Below are 16854 nucleotides of genomic sequence, written 5' to 3'. Positions count from 1 at the left end.
CTAAGACAGACTCAATGGCCTTCTTTTAAAAACCTTGCGCAATCCATTATTGGAAGACCCTGACCCACCTAAAGAGTCTGTGAGAGCATCCCTCCCTTATCCCTCCTGCCTCCCTGACTGCCCTTCCCAATCCATCTGGCTGCACGGGTGTCAGGGCTGGGCCGAGCCTGGCGGAGACATAACCCGCCTTGCCCAGGCCTTGGGGCAAACAACATGGTGGAAGAGGCGCCAAGAAATGACACGGGGGAATGCCGGGCTGGCGCTGGTTTGGCTTCTCCCCGCCTCGGCTGGGGCTGGGCCTCGCTCCCCTCCCTCGGCTGAGCTGCACGGCCCCACTTCAGGCTCGCTGCTGGCGGGCGGGAGCCCCCGCGCCGCCCGGGCTGCCCCATCTCCGTGCGGGCGCTCGCACACAGGCTCCTCCCTCTCCGTGTCCCGACAAGTGAATCCCGACTGCGACTTCACGCCCTTCCCCGCACGTCCCCTCGCCCACAGCCAACGCCCAGCCCCGGGGAGCTCGGGGGGCCACCGAAGAGGAGCTGCCCGCGGCCAGGACGTACCTCAGACCATCTGGCAGAGAACCCTCCCGCGGCCGGGGAGGGGAGCGGAGAGGAGACAGGGGAGGAGGCAGACAGGGGAGGAGGCAGGCGGGGCCGGGGACCTGCCGCCCCGCTCCTCCCCACGGGGACGCGCCAGCGGCGCTCCCGAACCGCCCGCGCCATCCGGGCCCCGATCCCGCGGGGACCTGCCCCGGAATCAGCCCCCACAGGCGGAAGCGACCCGGGGCCATGTGGCAGGTCACTGCCCGCTCCCTGTGCCGGGCGAGCTCCCGCGGCTGGCAGAAGCGGCTGCGCTGGCCCAGCCCCGCGCCTGCAGCCCCACAGCCCCGCAGCCCCGCACGGACCCCCGGGACAGGCCCTGCCCGCGGCCTCTCCTCCATGGCCCCCTCCATCCGCCTCTCGCCCGCTGCCCGCAGCCTCTTCGACGAGCCGCTGGCCATCGCCGTGCAGGGCCTCGGCCCGCGGCAGCAGGTCACGCTGCGGACGTCCTTGCGGGACGAGACGGGTGAGCTCTTCCAGGCCTGCGCCCGCTACCAGGCGGAGGACGACGGGGAGCTGGACCTCGCCCGCTGCCCCGCACTGCCGGGAGGCAGCTTCTCCGGCCTGGAGCCCATGGGGCTGCTCTGGGCTTTGCAGCCCCAGAAGCCCTTCAGGCGGCTGGTGAAGCGGGACGTGCAGAGCCCCTTCCTCCTGCAGCTGGAGGTGTTTGATGGCCACGGGGAGCCCCCCGGGCGGCTCCTGGCCCAGGCGCAGCACGAGCGGGCGTTCCTGCGGGACGGGGTGCGGAGAGTGCCGGTGCGAGAGGGGAGAATCCGAGCGACGCTTTTCCTGCCCCCCGGTGAGTACCGGCCGTGCCGGGCTCCCTCCCCCGCGGGTCCTGCCTCCGCTCTCGGCCCTGCGCTCCCAGGCCCGGAGCCAGACCCCCTGCAGCCTCCCCTTGAGCCTGGTAGCAGGCAGAGGGCAGGGGGGAGGTGGACCTCGCCGGCTGGCACCGGTCACTCCTCAAGGAGCCGCCTGATCAGCCCGAGCGGCTTTGATCTGCTGGCCACACTCCTCACGCTGCGGTGGGCTGAAACACATGAGTTTGTTTTATTGACTCATATTGGAGGTGAAGGCATTGATCGCAGTCCCCTTTTTGTTTCCAAATGCCGTGGGAGGTGTTTTCAGGTGTTGTCAGTCCAAGGTACCTTTCCTCTACCTGGCTGCTTTCCAGGGAATGCAGCCAGTAATTCTTTGAGTAAATTGAAGGTCGAACGTCGTAAGCCTGCTGCTTTCCTCCCTTCCCAGCCTCTCCGCAGATCCTGAGCTTAATAATGTTGCTGCAGCCCAAGCTGCCTTTGGCCGCCACATTTGTCTCCAGTTCTTCCCTGTTTGTGAGCAGAAGATCAAGGAAAGCATTAGACAGGTTTGCCCTTGCAGTATTTTTGTCAAAAAAAATAATCTTTGAGAGGGTCTGCGAGGTTTTCAAGTTGCCTGACTGTTAAAGAAGTTGCTGCCTGAGCATTCACACACCATTCAAGGAGTCGTACACACACCACCCGAGTCCTTAACTGCTTAGGACCAGAGTACCTTCACAGCAGGTGACTCCAGTGAGCTGACAGGTGCCCCTTTCCACTCCTCACACACACACTCTTGGGCAAGCTTCCTCCTTCAGGCTCAACCCTAGGTTTCCCGTAGCAGAGTCTCAGGCATCGGATTTTATAAAAGTAAATAATTTAATTGAAAGGTACAGCAGCAGGGTCAGCTAACTGGGTACCTCCAGAGAGGGACATCGAACAAAGAAATCCCTGGGGAATTATATGCTTGCGATCTATACACCTGTCCCTCACATGCTCTTCACACACTGTGTCTTTCAGTGCAATGATTTTTGGTCTGGGGTCTTCTAACACCGTATTGGATTCTTTTTCTGTGTCCAGGCAGGCAGATCATTGACTGCTCTTATCTTGTTTATTTACAGTCTCTGCTGAGGTTTGTAGCCTCCTTATCCTCTGGTTTACGCTTCTTGGGCACCTGCGCTCACTGGCAGAACATGGGGAACTGAAAAGTCCCAGACTTGGGGAAAACTCTACCAAAACGTCAGCGTGTTATCAACATTTTCCTTATACTAAAAGACTAAATGCAGCACTGTACCAGCTGCTAGGAAAATTACTAAGAAAATTAACTATTGAGGCCTAAAGGCGTCAGCAAAACTAGCTACTTGTGCCAAGTAAAGCTAGGCAAACAGCATAAATCACACCATGTTATAACCCTAAGTCATTTATTCTAATTAAAACACACTTATTTAAGCTAAACAACTAATATCTCTCAATATGACAAATGCTGTGTTGTCCTCCCAGGAGCTGCCCAGACATCTGCTAGTTGTCTGTAAGAAGCGTGATCTCTTGCCTCTTCTTAGTTGAGTGGTCTGTAGCAGCCACACCACCACCACATCCCACCTTTCCTTCCCCCTGTGACACAGAGGCTTCCACCAAGCATGTCTCTGGAACTCCATGTACTCGAGGAGCTCCTTTACGTAGCATGTGCCTTCCCCTCTCCCCTTTTTTCCCTGTCTGACCCTAGTAACTCCTCCATGATAGTGCCAAAATCATACATGCTGTCCCAGCCAGTGTCTGATTGTGTTGTAGCCAAGTGGCTGGAGGTGAATTTCCAGTTCTTCGCGTTTGTTGCCCAAGTTCTGCATGTTAGTCTGCAGACACCTCGCCCTGCCTTCTGAGAAGGAATGGCAGTCTGCCCCTTGGCCTCCTTCTTTCCATACTTTGCAGCAATCCCTCTCAGCTCTGGACTTCAGTCCCTGTCCCCTGATGAAGCTCATGGAAAGCTTACTTCACCAGGTTCACAAGGCTGGTTGCAAATGCTTTCTTCTCTCAATCCCAGAATAAATGGTAATTTTACACTTACACTGAAACTGAGAAGCTGGAACCATCAGAAGATGAGATTTTTGGATCAGTCTTCTGAGAAATGCACTGAGGAGAGGCCTCCTGGGTATTTTTGAAGCAGAGCTTGATACCTTTGCAGTGAATTTACATGATATAGAGAACTAGTTGTGACTGTCAAGGGATCCCTGCCCTTCCAGCCATGTGTTCCCCGATGTTATCCAAAATATAAGCAGGCCTGCTATTTTGTGCTGTCTTGTTTAATCTTGAAGCAATGTAGCCATTTACTGAAAACTGGCACAGTAATTTAGGACCTTTAGTGACATTCTGCTGCTCTATATTTTATTCTTTTTTAAAACAACGCATTCCCAGACCTATGAATTTGGAATATAAATTAAAAACTGTCGGTTAATGTGTCCTGTTATGTGGTCTTTTGCAGGAAATGGCCCCTTTCCAGGAATTATTGACTTGTATGGAACTGGAGGAGGACTCCCTGAATACAGGGCATGCCTGCTGGCCAACAATGGCTTTGCTGTGCTGGCTCTGGCTTTCTACGGCTATGAAGATCTCCCCAAAGACATGAAGGAATTCCACCTGGAATATTTTGAAGAAGCCGTAAACTATATGTTACAACACACCCAGGTTGGTTTGTTCGTTGACGCTTTCTCACTACATGGAACTCAGGTCCTGTCACACTGCAGATGGGGCAGAGCTGCTGTACTTAAAATAGCATCTCCATTCCAGTTGGCTGTAATTAATTTGTTGTATATCTTTAATTCCCATTACAATGGTTCTCTGGCAGATTATTCCAGTTCTTCCCTTTGAACTGGCCAGGTGACACAGTGACACATAGGTCACATGCTGGTAATTTCTGCTCCATTCAAGCCAGTGTCATAACTAGGGTACTAGTTGCCTAGAGGCTTATTTGACTTCCAGTGGGGCTTTTAGGTTTATGTTCTGTAGAATGTCCTTCAGAACTAAATGCCCTTTTCAGCACATGCTAAGCTTCCGTGATCCAGGTCTCAAGGAAGTCCACCAGTACGCATTTGTTGCTGTGTGTTGTATAAGCTGTTAAAATCACTCCAAATGATGGTATTTGGTGAGTATGGGTTTTAGTAGCTAGTTGTGAACTTAGGGATCCTTCTGAGTCGACACCTCTTGGAAGAGAACCCTGCTCGGTTCTGCATCTCCTTCCAAGTAGCTGTCCATGACGATAACTAGAATTGCATGAGGCAACACTTGATTTCTCTGGAGAGCTCAAAATAAATACCTTCCTCAACCTCAGAAAGATAAGTAGTTGTTAAGTGTCTTGGTTGCTTTTCAGTCGCCCTAACCCTAACTGCTCATGCCTCCTCTCTGCCCAAAAAACTCTGAAAATTGCTTTTTTTCCCTCTTCCTCTGAGAGCAGCACCATAGCCTCCCACTAACACCTCCACAGGTACCCTCACCATGTTTTTAACACGTTACAAAGTTTTCAGCCATATTTCCATGCTTCAGAGTCAGTGGGTTTGGAGCCTGCAACACTGGTGATAAAGTATGAAAAGTATTAAATTTGGATGTTGTCTCAGAGCCTTTTTACCCCTGAGGGTCTTTGGATATTGGAGCAGTTGCGCTATTAGCTAACCTTCTTCCAGTGTCCTTAGAAGATTTTGGCACCCCATAAGATCATTTAGCTTTCCTATTTTAGTTAATTTGCCAGTGTAAAAGAAAATGAAGGTAACCTATGCTAGATTGACTCCAGAGGACTGGACAATTTTCTTAGAAAAATGGTTTTAATGGGTTATTTTTTTAAGGTACACTTTAATGAGTAAGCTACCTCAGAATACTTCCTTTTCACTGAGAGACACTAAGCATACCAGAGAAACAGGAGAGCAACTGATGTGGAGTCTGCTACCCTTCTTGATAGAGGAATCAAAGACAGTGGTTGAATATAAGAAATACATTATCATAACTATTGACAGTATCATAGTCATTGCTGACTTTGAGCATTTTGCACTGAAAGAAAGCATTTGTAGAAGAGGCCTCCCCAGCCCCTTTCCTCTTCTTCCCTGAACTACCTTATAAGCAAAGTGAGTCTGGGGCTGCACGTCTGCATGCTTTTTGCAAGCACAGCTGTACCCTCTGCAGTACCCTTTCAGCACTGAGCCTTGTAGTTTTGTTAGGATGACGCTGCAGTCTAAGCAGGGCTTATGATCCTCAGTCAAGCACAGAACAATGCCCCAGGGTCCCTCAGCCATGGGCTCTGCACAGAGGACCTTAGATGTCTCTACCTGAGGTCCAGATTCGGGACAGACACTGCTGCAAACATGGCAACATTTTAAAGAAGTGACATGCTGTGTTTCATTGCTTGTGGTTTCTCTTCTCTCCCCTCCAGGTTAAAGGTCCGGGGATTGGGTTGCTTGGAATCTCGAAGGGGGGTGATCTGTGCATCTCCATGGCCTCCTTCCTAAAGGGCATCGTGGCCACCGCCCTTATCAACGGCTCGGTGGCAAATGTGGGTGCAGTGCTCCGCTACAAGGATGTCACCATTCCACCCCTCGGTGCTGATGTAAAACGAATCAAGGTCAACAAGTCTGGGATTGCTGATATTGTCGATGTACTGAACAATCCACTAGAAGGGCCTGACCGCCAAAGCTTTATCCCTTTGGAGAAGGCTGAGAGTCACTTCTTGTTCATTGTTGGTCAGGATGATCGCAACTGGAAAAGTGAATTCTTTGCAGTTGAGGGGAGCAAACGTTTGCAAGCTCATGGGAAGGAAAAGCCTGAGATAGTCTGTTATCCTGGAGCAGGGCACTACATTGAACCCCCCTTTTTCCCAATGTGTGCAGCCTCAATGCACCTGCTAGTTGGCAAGCCTGTGGTGTGGGGAGGGGAGCCCAAGGCACACTGTGAGGCACAGATAGGTGCTTGGCAGCAGATCCAAGCTTTCTTCCACAAACACCTCACGGGCAAGCCATCTGGAACATCCAATAAGCTGTGATGTGAGTTAGGTTACTTTACAGACGCAGATGCTGGTGTTTCAAGTTTGTTTCGTTAAACAGCTCTGAATGAGAACAAAGAACAGAATTTCAGAGAATCAGAGAATAAGCTGTTGGGTTTTTTGGAGGATGATAGTAGGCAAGAGCATGAGAGCTTGCTTCCTTTTAACACCCTCCTTTAACCTTGGTTAGCAATCTTGGTCTGCTGTTGTGTGTAGTATGGGATTACAAGCTGCAGAAAAAAGATGGTGGTAAGGCTGGGTCTGCTTTGAATGTGAATTTAAGTGGAAGGTAACTCATCCAAGCTGAGAACTGGGATGAAAATTGCCTTGGCTATCTCAGGGGAAACATGGTATGTCCTTACCAGAGCCAGCTTCGTACTCTAGTTTTTCTAGAAGCAGCTGTTCTCTCTTCCCCCAGCAATCTTTCTGTTCTCCCTGTTCACTTCCCTCTCCTTCATTGCTCTTTCCTCTTCTCCCACATCACTGAAATGCATCTGCCTTAACACTTAATATCTAATATTTCACTTACCAAAAGCAGCAATACTTTGCTTGCATCCTCTGATAACACATCTCCCATTTATAAACAACAGCCCATAGGCTGACACGACATTCTGAGCACATGCAGTAGAAATGAGACATTTGTGCAGTTTTGGAAAGTTTGCAAGCATGAAGAAACAGCAGAATCTGACCTGTTGGTAGTCATGCCCAGAACTGATCGTGGGCATCTCCTCAGCAGGGCTGGATATCCCCGTTCAGGTCCACAGCACTGTTGGAGGGCAGTATTCTCCCTGCCTGTACGTTCCCTTAATGCCTCCACAGCTGCCCGCTTGTAAGCGCTGCTGAAAATAGCAAGGCTGCCAAGCTGGCAGGGCAGCTCCGTGAGGCCTTACCTTTGCCTTGCCGCCTGGTGCTAGGCAGGCAAGGTTGTAGGAGCTGCCACCGTGCATGGGGAGACAGGCTGGATGGGGCATTGAGGCGGTGGCCTTGCTGCAGTGGGAACAGGCCTCTCTCCCGCTAGGCCCTGCTCAGCCCCGGACTCCATTTTTGCTTCTCTCTGAGGAGCCGGGGGGCAGCAGGGCCTGCTCACCCCCCAGCCCTGGTTTGGCAGGGTGTTGGTAATGTTTGGCACCCACGGGTGAGTTTGAAAGAAAAAAGCACTGAATATTGCTCGTGGGGTGCCGGTGAGTTTGCACTATTGTATAAAAGTTAAGTTTTTAACACATCAGTGCCTTACAACCCCATGCCCAGTGGATACAGCCTAAGTTGCTGCTCGTGTTTTCTGTGAATTCTGTTGGGAGTGTTTGTGCGTTTTGCAGTCACTGTAATTTTTTTTTAACGGATTAAAATGAAACGTTAACCTCTACCGACGGCTCGCTGCTCTCCATGGTCTGGGGGGGTGGGGACGGGGGACGGGGGAAGCGGGAGGCGGTGCAGAGGCGGGAGGGGCCCGGGGGAAGTGCCTTCCCCGCCCCGACCCGGTGCTGTCGCTGTAGCAACGCGCCGCCCGGGCGGGGCTCTGCTGTCGATTGAGGCTGCCTGGCGGGGGCGGTGGCTTCACTACCGTTATTGCCGTTGGCGCAACAGCTCTCGCCCACCCGCTATCGACATGTGGAGAGCGGTCGCCACCGCCGCCGCTGCCGCCCCGGCGCGGGCTCTGTGCCGCGCCCCGCCGCTTCTCCCACCGCCGCGGCGGTGGGCTGTAAGCGTGGCCGTGTCCCCCGCCGCCGGCCTGGCGGACGAGCAGGTGGAGACGCGGGTGGCGGGACTGGGCCCGGGGCAGCCGGTGACCCTGCGGGCGGTGGCGGCCGATGAGCGCGGCTGCCTCTTCCAGTCGTGCGCGCACTACCGGGCGGACAGCCGCGGCGAGCTGCACCTGGGCACCGACGCCTCGCACGGCGGGGACTACACCGGCGTGGAGCCCATGGGGCTCTTCTGGAGCCTCGCCCCCGCCGGCATGGAGAGGCCGTACCAACGGCTCGTGCCCCGCAGCACCGGCACCCCGATGAAGGTGGAGATGTTGGTCCACCAGGGCCATAGCCAGCCCGGCGCCATCCCCGGGCCGGTGGTGGCCAAGGCCGAGGTGGAGAGGTGGTTCACGGCCCCCGGCGTGCGGAGGATCCGGCTGAAGGAGGGAGGCGTAAGGGGCTCCCTCTTCCTGCCGCCGGGTGAGTGCCCCGGCCGAGACCTTAGCCCTGGGACCGGCGGGACCCCCCGGCTTCTCTGTCCAGAGCAAGGAAAATCTCTTTTACAAGAAAAACATGCGAAGGATATCACCCGGGAAATCCATATTCCGCAATAGATCTGCACGCCGCCCTGCAGTCAGGTGGCAGGGTTTTTTTTTTCTTGACATCTTAACGGAGACACTCCCAAAGGCATGTCGGGACACGGCTCCCCTTGAGCGTGGCGACACTGCTTGGTCCTTACCGGCAGCACCGGGCAGGGCAGGCACGGGCAGGTGGCTCTTGTGAGACAGGCAGAAGATAAATGAGAGTAGGGGTTGAGGAGTTTACCTATGTCGCTGCTCTCAGTTTACGATTTTTCAGTAGGTTTGTTGTCTGCTCGGGACTACCGGAACCTGTAACATTTAGAAAATCCAATAGGCTTCATGGGGTGAGCCTGTACTAATCTCCCAAGGATTTTACCCTGAGTAGGACTGAATGAAAAAGGCTTTTTTTTTTTTTTTATCCCTGTGAAACACATGCTAGTAAGCAGAGCAGCGGAAGAGATTCTAGAGGATATAGGTATTCAAACTCTGTTACGTGAGTGCCATAGCTAAGTTAATAATTGAGTTACTTCAGCTGTTCTGTGGTATAAAGGCAAAATAGATTTCTGAGCAAGTTCTACCTGTTCTACTTGTGGGATGCTTGTGCTTTATGAGGTGTGATATTCTGATGGACTGCTAGTGTTGTTGGAAAATGAAACCTTTCACTGATGATGGTGTTTGTACACTTGAGCTGTGATTTAAACTTCTTGTATTTCCCCTAGTGCTATGCTCCACGTTACCTATAATTTATAACGACTTGGTTCAGCAAGTGCTGTATGTACCACTGAAGTTATTAGGGATTTAAGTATTTTCAGTGAATGATTTCCAAACCAATAATCTTTTTTATCCATTTAGATACAAATCCAAAGTCCACTGAAGAAGACACAACAACAGAGATTGAACTTTGAATTTTAGATCAAATGTTTAGTCAGCATTCTGGATTTTCCATCACTGAGACATGGTTGTTTTGATATATCCTGCCTTAGAGGATGAGCTGGATTTCTGTTGAGCACAGTGGGAATCCAGAGATCTGCAACATGGAACTGTGTTTTTCCCTTTAGAAAGTCTGTCATCATAATAGTGTGGAAAAGTCTGGAATCATTGCTTAAATGATACTGGCTTCCTTCTCAATGGAGGATCCAGTTACAGCATTACTACAATACCTTTCTTTGCCCTAGGGATGGAGAAGTCTTATATTGTTAAGATAGGAATCTTAAATGTGAACCATTCTTAGTAAAAGTGAGATGACATCAGTGGTCTTATGCTGTAATTTTAATATGAAAGAGATTTCTCAATTCAGGCATAGGAGTTACAGGTATGGGGTGGTTTTGTTTGTTTGTTTTTAAGCAATACTAAAGTTGTCTAGCCCACTTTATCCTGCTTTTTAGTGAGCTATGCAGAAACTATATACTTAGGCATGTGTCAGCAGTCCAGGATCTTCGTGTAAGTTAAAGGTTGTCTTCATGAGAGAGAAATGCAATCATGCTTGACTGTGTTTTGATCGCATGTTCTTGCTATAAAGCTTCCCAGGTAGGGGTGATAAATGAATGAATACTTCTTTTTTCTAGCCATCTAGGCTGACAGTTATTAACTAAAGGTTACTGTTGATCATGGCATTGTGATAAATTTATCCAGACATTTTCTCTCAAGCAGAATATTGAACTTCTATGAAAAAATTCAGAACTGAAAGAAAAAGAACCCAAAAGCATGCTTCAGTCCTTTTCTGACTTCCTAGTGCTTTAACTTAGGAGATTTCCACCATATAACATGTCTTGTCCAAAACTTCCTTTTCTCAAGCACCTTGAAATGCCAGAGGTTTTGTGTTTGGTTTTTGGTTTGTTTTTTTTTTTTTTTTTTATTGCATATGGGTAATGTCAGAGAGTTAATGCACTCTTGCACAAGCAGGTGCTTTTTCTGCTGAGATAGTTGTAGTGAGCTGGATCCGAGTACATCAGTGGTGACATCTGGTGGCCAGTAAAAAAAGAGATTTCCTGCCTGGGGTCTTTATAGTTCCAAGAGGTAGTGTAATATCCTTAGCCTTGTAACCCAAGATCTGCTGGCATGGCATACAGTAATATTGCAATACGACCTTGGCTGCAAAAGCATGCTCGTTTAAAATTGTAGTTCGATTATTTCTGCAGTTTTGTGGGACTGATTGTACACCTGTATAGGCATGTTTATCTATGTATCAGTCACCCCACCCATGTAGCTCTCAGTTTTACCCTGTTTCTTCACATCTGCAGTAGCAGTTCTGCTGCTAAGTGTTACAGTGCTGATGTTGAGATAGAGCTATTAAGTCCAGTTGATTTCATGTAGCAATGAGTGTCGTTTTGCTCAATGCACCTTATTCCAGAGTTTGCGTAAGTTTTGTAGAATTTACTTCTAGGGCTCAGTGCTCTTGCCTCATTAGTAATGAGCCTGCACTTTGCTAATTAAGATACGACTTCTTTGTGGGAAAAGAGCTGATTTAGGGTATGATTGTTCTGAGAGTGGGGTGTTAAGACCACTGAAAAAAACATTTAGACCAGTTTCTTTTTAAAAAACAAGTTTAACTGTTCACATATTTTTACAGGAAGATAAGGACCTATTCTTAGTTTGAAATGGCTAAAGTGGGCTACAGCATTGGTTCTCTAATCTCTGCTGTGCAAATGGAAAATTAATGAGTATTAATAGAAAATGTCTTAAGCCTTCTATATTTTGATGTTCACTCTTCACCAGATAGTTTTTAGTGTCCTGTTTGATAACTTGTCCTCTGTACCCCTTCTTTTTAATATAGGGGATGGCCCCTTTCCAGGAGTGATTGACATGTATGGTGATGAAGGAGGTTTGATTGAATTTAGATCCAGTCTCCTGGCTACCCGTGGTTTTGCTGCCCTTTCTCTGCCATATTTTGACTTTGAAGATCTGCCTAAGGTTATGAAAGAATTCAAACTTGAGTACTTTGAGGAGGCAGCTAGATTCCTGCAGCGTCACCCAAAGGTGAGTGTAATGAGAGATCTCTCAGGACAAAGGAGGATTCAGCAGTCATGCCCAACTGGTGGTGGTGATTTATTTATTTTTTTTTTGGAGTATCAGTTTCTGCTGGGCAGGTTTTGGCCCAATAATGGAAAAAGTATAGCTCCTGCATAGGCAGCTACGTATATTACGGTGGAGAGTGCATTTCTTCCAGCACAAGCTGTCTGTTAAATAAATTCATGCTGGAAACTAGAAGATTCCTGATCATTAGAACAGTGAAGTGCCAGAATATCCTCTGAACAGGAGCATTGGTGATAAAAGTGGGATTTTTTTTTTAAATGAACACAGTTATTTTAAGAGAGGATGATACAAAAGTGCTCAAGAGTCAGCAAAAGAATGGATTTGATGACTTGGGACATTGCTTTCAGTTTTACTTCCCAGGCTAGGAAAGGACAAGACTAAATAACTGCTTATCTAATCCTTCAAGTGTCATTTGTGAGATTACTTTATTTGCCTGAGACGTGTAGGAATAGACTGTGCTTGAATTTCCTGCTACTTATTTTGGGAAACAGAGAAAATATTTGCTTCAAAATATGCAATAGGGACTAGGTGAGGTCCAAGTGATGGTACTTCTTATACCTGTATGTATTACTTTGGGGTTTGACAGCTCTTGTTGTCTCTGAAAAATAAGACACTAAACAGAGGGAGGAGCTGGGGTCCAGGCTGTAGCTTTCCAATAGGTCACAGCAATAATTAACCTAACTTTTTTTTTTTTTTTTTGATAACCCAACTCCAAAGGCATTTCATGGCTAATCCTGTTATAATGCATACTTCCTTTATTCCTTTCTTCCTGTCTTCCCCACCCCCTGTCTTATCTGAAGGTGAAGGGACCAGGAGTTGGAGTGATTGGGACTGGGAAAGGGGCAGAATTAGCACTCTCCATGATCACCTTCCTGCCAGAAGTGGTGGCTGTTGTCTGTATCTCCGGCTGTAGTTCAAACACAGTTGCAGACCTCCATTATGGTGAGATGACTCTGCCTGGGCTGCGTTTTGATATGAATAAGGTCAGTGTTTCTGACGCTGGTGTATTTGACACTTTTGAAGCTCTGGATGACCCAACAAATCCTGCTAATTCTCCTTGCACGATCCCCATTGAAAAAGCAGAAGGTCACTTTCTCTTAGTGGTAGGGGAAGATGATCGTATGTGGAAGAGCTCCTTGTATGCTGAGCTGGTAATTGGGCGTCTACGCCAGCATGGGAAAGAAAACTTTGAACTCTTGAGTTATCCAGGAGCAGGTCACCGAATTGATCCTCCTTCTACTCCATTTTGTCAGGTAGCTATGGATCGTGTTCTGGGGGTGCCTGTTCTGGGGGGTGGAGAGAGCAAAGCACATGCCCATGCACAGGAACACTCCTGGGGAAAGATTCAGGAGTTTCTGCACTTGCATTTGGGATGAACACTTAAGCACCTGCAAGCTGTTGCAGAACTGTAGAGGACTGAGCTTGAGCCACCAAAATGACTGGTGAATTGGAGGGACTGACTGAGAAAAGCTTTGAAATATGAAATAACCAAATGACTACTTAGCTACAAGTATAAATCCAAAAAGAAGGGGATTTATTTGGACTAGCCTAACTTTAACTAGGTACACAGAGTAGAAGTGAAACAATGATAAGTAGGCTGCATTGTAGTACAAATTTGACAGCCTGAATTGGTCGTGATATCAAGAAACAAGTATCTGAAGAGACTAGTAGGTACTTTCTTCCTTGCAGTATTTATGACTCGGAGAATTTAAGAGCTAGCCCACACCCTCAGCAATGATAGACTGGATTGCACCTGGGGAATGATGGCAACCCATGGATGATAAACTTTGGCATCAAAATGCTGAATGATTCTGGCTTTGAGCCTTAATTTACCTTAGCCCAGAACTCTCAGTTTCAGCCATATACACTTTGGAAATGTTTTCCATTTACCTGAAGCTGGGGATATCTATTTGTAATGAGACTGATATACCTTGACTTTAGGTAGTGGTCTTCTGGTGACACAGTCTCTTTCTTCCCAACAAAAACTACTTGTAGAGTGGGAAAATGAAGAGTACTTTTCCTGTCATCCTGGAAGAACAGCAGCATGAGCACTGACTTGTATTACAGGAACAGATGGTTACATCCCTAATGTCTTGGACTGGCATTTGACACTCAGGGTATTACATTTCTGTTGGATAGGTTAAAGCGTGGCTAAATGCAGTTATGCTATGTGGAAGTCTTACTTCTCTCTTCATTGCTTGTTTTAAACTAATGACACCTGCCATTAAGTTAGGGATTAATTACTTGTGGAACTCTTTAGTAATGACATCAACAGATGCTGACAGCTGTTCCTGGGGAGGAAGCAAAGTTGAGAGACAGAAAACCTGGCCAGCAGAAGGTTGTTAAGACTGACTGTAAAAAGCTGTCACCTTATGGCAATGATTAACTTAGAATCATAATACTTAAAAAAAAAAAAAAGGGGGGGGGCAAAAAAAACAAACAAACAAACAAAAAATAACAAAACCCAACCACCAACAACCCTTCCCCACACCCCCTCAAAAAATCAAAAGAAAAGAAAAAATCTAACCCCAAATCTAGGATATCTTTTCCATGACTGCCTGAGATTGTTTTTTTTTTTTTTCATCCTAATTAATTTTTGGCTAGTGCCTCATTCTTCCCCACCATTCAGGTACAAAGAAACAACTTCTTCCCAAATGAGTTGATCTCCTGAGAGAGTATTGCTGGAATGGTGCCAGCACCAAAGGCCTGTTTAACAAGGGCCTCTATCAATACAATTTCTCCTTCCAAGGTCATTTTGTCAGACCAGTTTGAGAGCTGCCCAGGAGGATACAAACCCTTCATTTATGGTACTGAATTTTGCTTTGCTCTCAGGGATCTTTTCTCTCCAGTTAACTGTTATTATGCTGCTGCTCAGGTCTCGTTACCTTTCTGCAACTCTTATTACTCCTTATCATTTGATTGAAGTCATGTGTTCTCCACACGCCATCACTGCCTATCGACCAATTTATCCGTTCACTCCTTACAAGAGAAGCTCCGTCCTGCTCACTCCACACAAAATGTCTTCATGCCTAGTCTCTCTGCACTCTCTCCCGGGCTGAAGAGGCCTTTGCTCTTACCTGACTCGTACCTGGTGCTTCAACCTCCACTGAAACCACCAGCCATGGAAGTCCAGGACCACAGCCTGCTGTGAGGTGCATGTTGGTGCCACCCATGCCTCTTTTTCACAAACTCACTCCAAGTTGCAGCCATAGAGGAAAATGCTGTGTGAAGGTTTCCATTCATTTGGTCTTCCTCATCTTGTGTATTTTCAGTAGTGGGAGCTGTGTACCTGGGGTAGTGCAGGGCCTCCCCTAACCCGGCTTCGTTACCCTCCTCCTACCGACACCTGTCTCCACACCCTGTCCTACCTCAGCGTAGCCACTGCCGTGGAAGATTGTGGGGTTGAGGTTTGGGAAGTAAATGTTAAGTTGTAAATAAACCAAAGCCAGGGAGCTTAAAAGTCCTCGGACGTAATTTTTAAAGCACAAGCCTTTAAAAATAATTCAGTGTTAGATGTTGTCAGATATATGCAATTTGAAAGAGAAGTAAACCCCTTCCTTCACTGAAAAGCAAGGCTGTGTAAAAATTTGATGTGACACTTTTGTTACTGAACAGTTCATTTGTTTGGAACGCTGAATGATTATTTTTTTTAAACAAAGAAGGGAGGAAAAAATAAAAGGAATGCAATTTTACCGTGAAGGTCCTTTTGTAAACAGGTCAGGATGTTCCTGGACAAAATTATTCACAAGATGATGGGTAAAAAAACAGCCAACTTTTGCACTAGCATTTTGGATATTTATGGTGCCACTTGTCCAGACGCATTGTGGACACTCCGCAGATAACTTAGCTATTTCCTGAAGCACACATTAGCTGGAGTGCCTCATGGCGGTCTCCGTGATTTATCTCAGTTTGCATTCCTTGCGTGGCGGAGCTCCCGGGGCCTTTCACTAGGCGATTGCCTGGGCGGCGGGGTTGGCTTCACGGGCTGAATGGGGGTGTGTGTGCTGAAGCACAGCTTCCCCCCGGGGTTCCGAGGCTGCCCTGCGGCCGGTGGAGGCTCACCAGGCTGTGGGGGCGGCCCCGCTGTCCCGGCTACCGGGGCACCTGGGGCCGAGCTGCGGGCGGCGCGTGCTAGTGGCTGGTGCTGCCGCTGTCTGTCATTCGCGAATTGTAACTTCTGTCACGGGTCGGTTTCAATAAAAAGTGCCTGGTAACGCGCGTGGGGCTGGCTCTGTACCGTTACGGTGGGAGGCGGCAGGCGGGGAGTTCCGCCCGCCCGCCAGGGAGCGCCCCACGGGAGGACCACGGGGCCCGCTCCGCCACGTCCCACAAGGCGTCGCGGACCGCCCCCTACGCGACTTCCGGGATGGGACTTTCTCTGTGGCCGCGCGTCTCTATGATCGCCAGGTGCGCTTGGCGTCGTGCTCGCCCCCCCCCACCCCGACGTGTCGGTGGCGCTGCGCATGCGCGGGAGGCGGCTGTGCCATAGCAACCGGAGCGTTAACGGTAGCAACGGCAATGGTGGGTGCCTTCAGTGCCGGGGAGGGCGCTGGGCCTGCAGGCGTGGCGGCCGGCCGAGCGGGTGCTGGGGTGGCAGGGGGCTTGGGGAGAGGCTGAGCCGGGCCTTCCCCGGGACCTGGCGGTGGCTGAGGAGGGGCGACGCGAGGACCGGGGCCTGCTCGGGGATGGGGGGGACTGGTGCTGCTCCCCTAGCGCGGCGCGGCGGAAGGGACTGGGGGGTGTGTGAGCGGCGTTCCCTCAGGGCTGCCCCCGAGCAGTCATCGGGGACCGGCTGTGGCAGTGCCGCCGCCCCGGTGCTGCGTGAGCGGCACCGCGGAGCGGAGCCCTTCGCGGCCCGGGGCTTCTCCGAGCTGGCCTCTGGCCCGAGCAGCCCGGGCACGGCATGAGTTGGCCAGAAGGCAGCCCAGTGCTCGGGGCCTTGGCTGAGGCGAGGCAGTTGTGGCCTGTTGCCGTGCCTTGGAAAAGGGGGATTTCAGGGATAGATCAAAGTAATGGGGAGTCTGGGATGCCATCATATAAAAACCTGAGATGGTATGCGGTTTTAAGGGAGCAGTATCCACAATTACTACAGTGATTAGCCTGGTATCTGCTGCTGTGCAATTCTGACTTGCTCTATTTAACATA

The 16854-nt window shown here is 49.5% G+C and overlaps 3 protein-coding genes across 5 annotated transcripts in view; 2 read left to right on the top strand and 1 right to left on the bottom strand.

Moving 5' to 3' along the window:
• The window catches only part of NUMB (NUMB endocytic adaptor protein), a 232027-nt gene that overhangs the window by 147618 nt on the left and 67555 nt on the right, over positions 1-16854 (bottom strand). The gene's annotated exons all lie outside the window — the stretch shown is intronic.
• On the top strand, positions 776-7767 carry LOC309673188 (acyl-coenzyme A thioesterase 1-like). Its single transcript, XM_082484918.1, has 3 exons — positions 776-1395; positions 3870-4072; positions 5805-7767. Exons 1-3 carry the CDS (start codon positions 786-788, stop codon positions 6408-6410), a joined length of 1419 nt encoding a protein of 472 aa, XP_082341044.1. The 5' UTR covers positions 776-785; the 3' UTR covers positions 6411-7767.
• LOC309673155 (acyl-coenzyme A thioesterase 5-like) lies at positions 8017-14323 on the top strand (the record flags this gene model as incomplete). The annotated part of the gene is made up of 3 exons (XM_082484877.1): positions 8017-8575; positions 11450-11652; positions 12510-14323. 3 exons carry the CDS (start codon positions 8017-8019, stop codon positions 13083-13085), a joined length of 1338 nt encoding a protein of 445 aa, XP_082341003.1. The 3' UTR covers positions 13086-14323.

This window comes from Vanellus vanellus (genome assembly GCF_965231255.1).
Source record: "Vanellus vanellus genome assembly, chromosome: 6".
Taxonomy (NCBI): domain Eukaryota; kingdom Metazoa; phylum Chordata; class Aves; order Charadriiformes; family Charadriidae; genus Vanellus; species Vanellus vanellus.
This window is presented reverse-complemented; position numbering and strand designations above follow the sequence as displayed.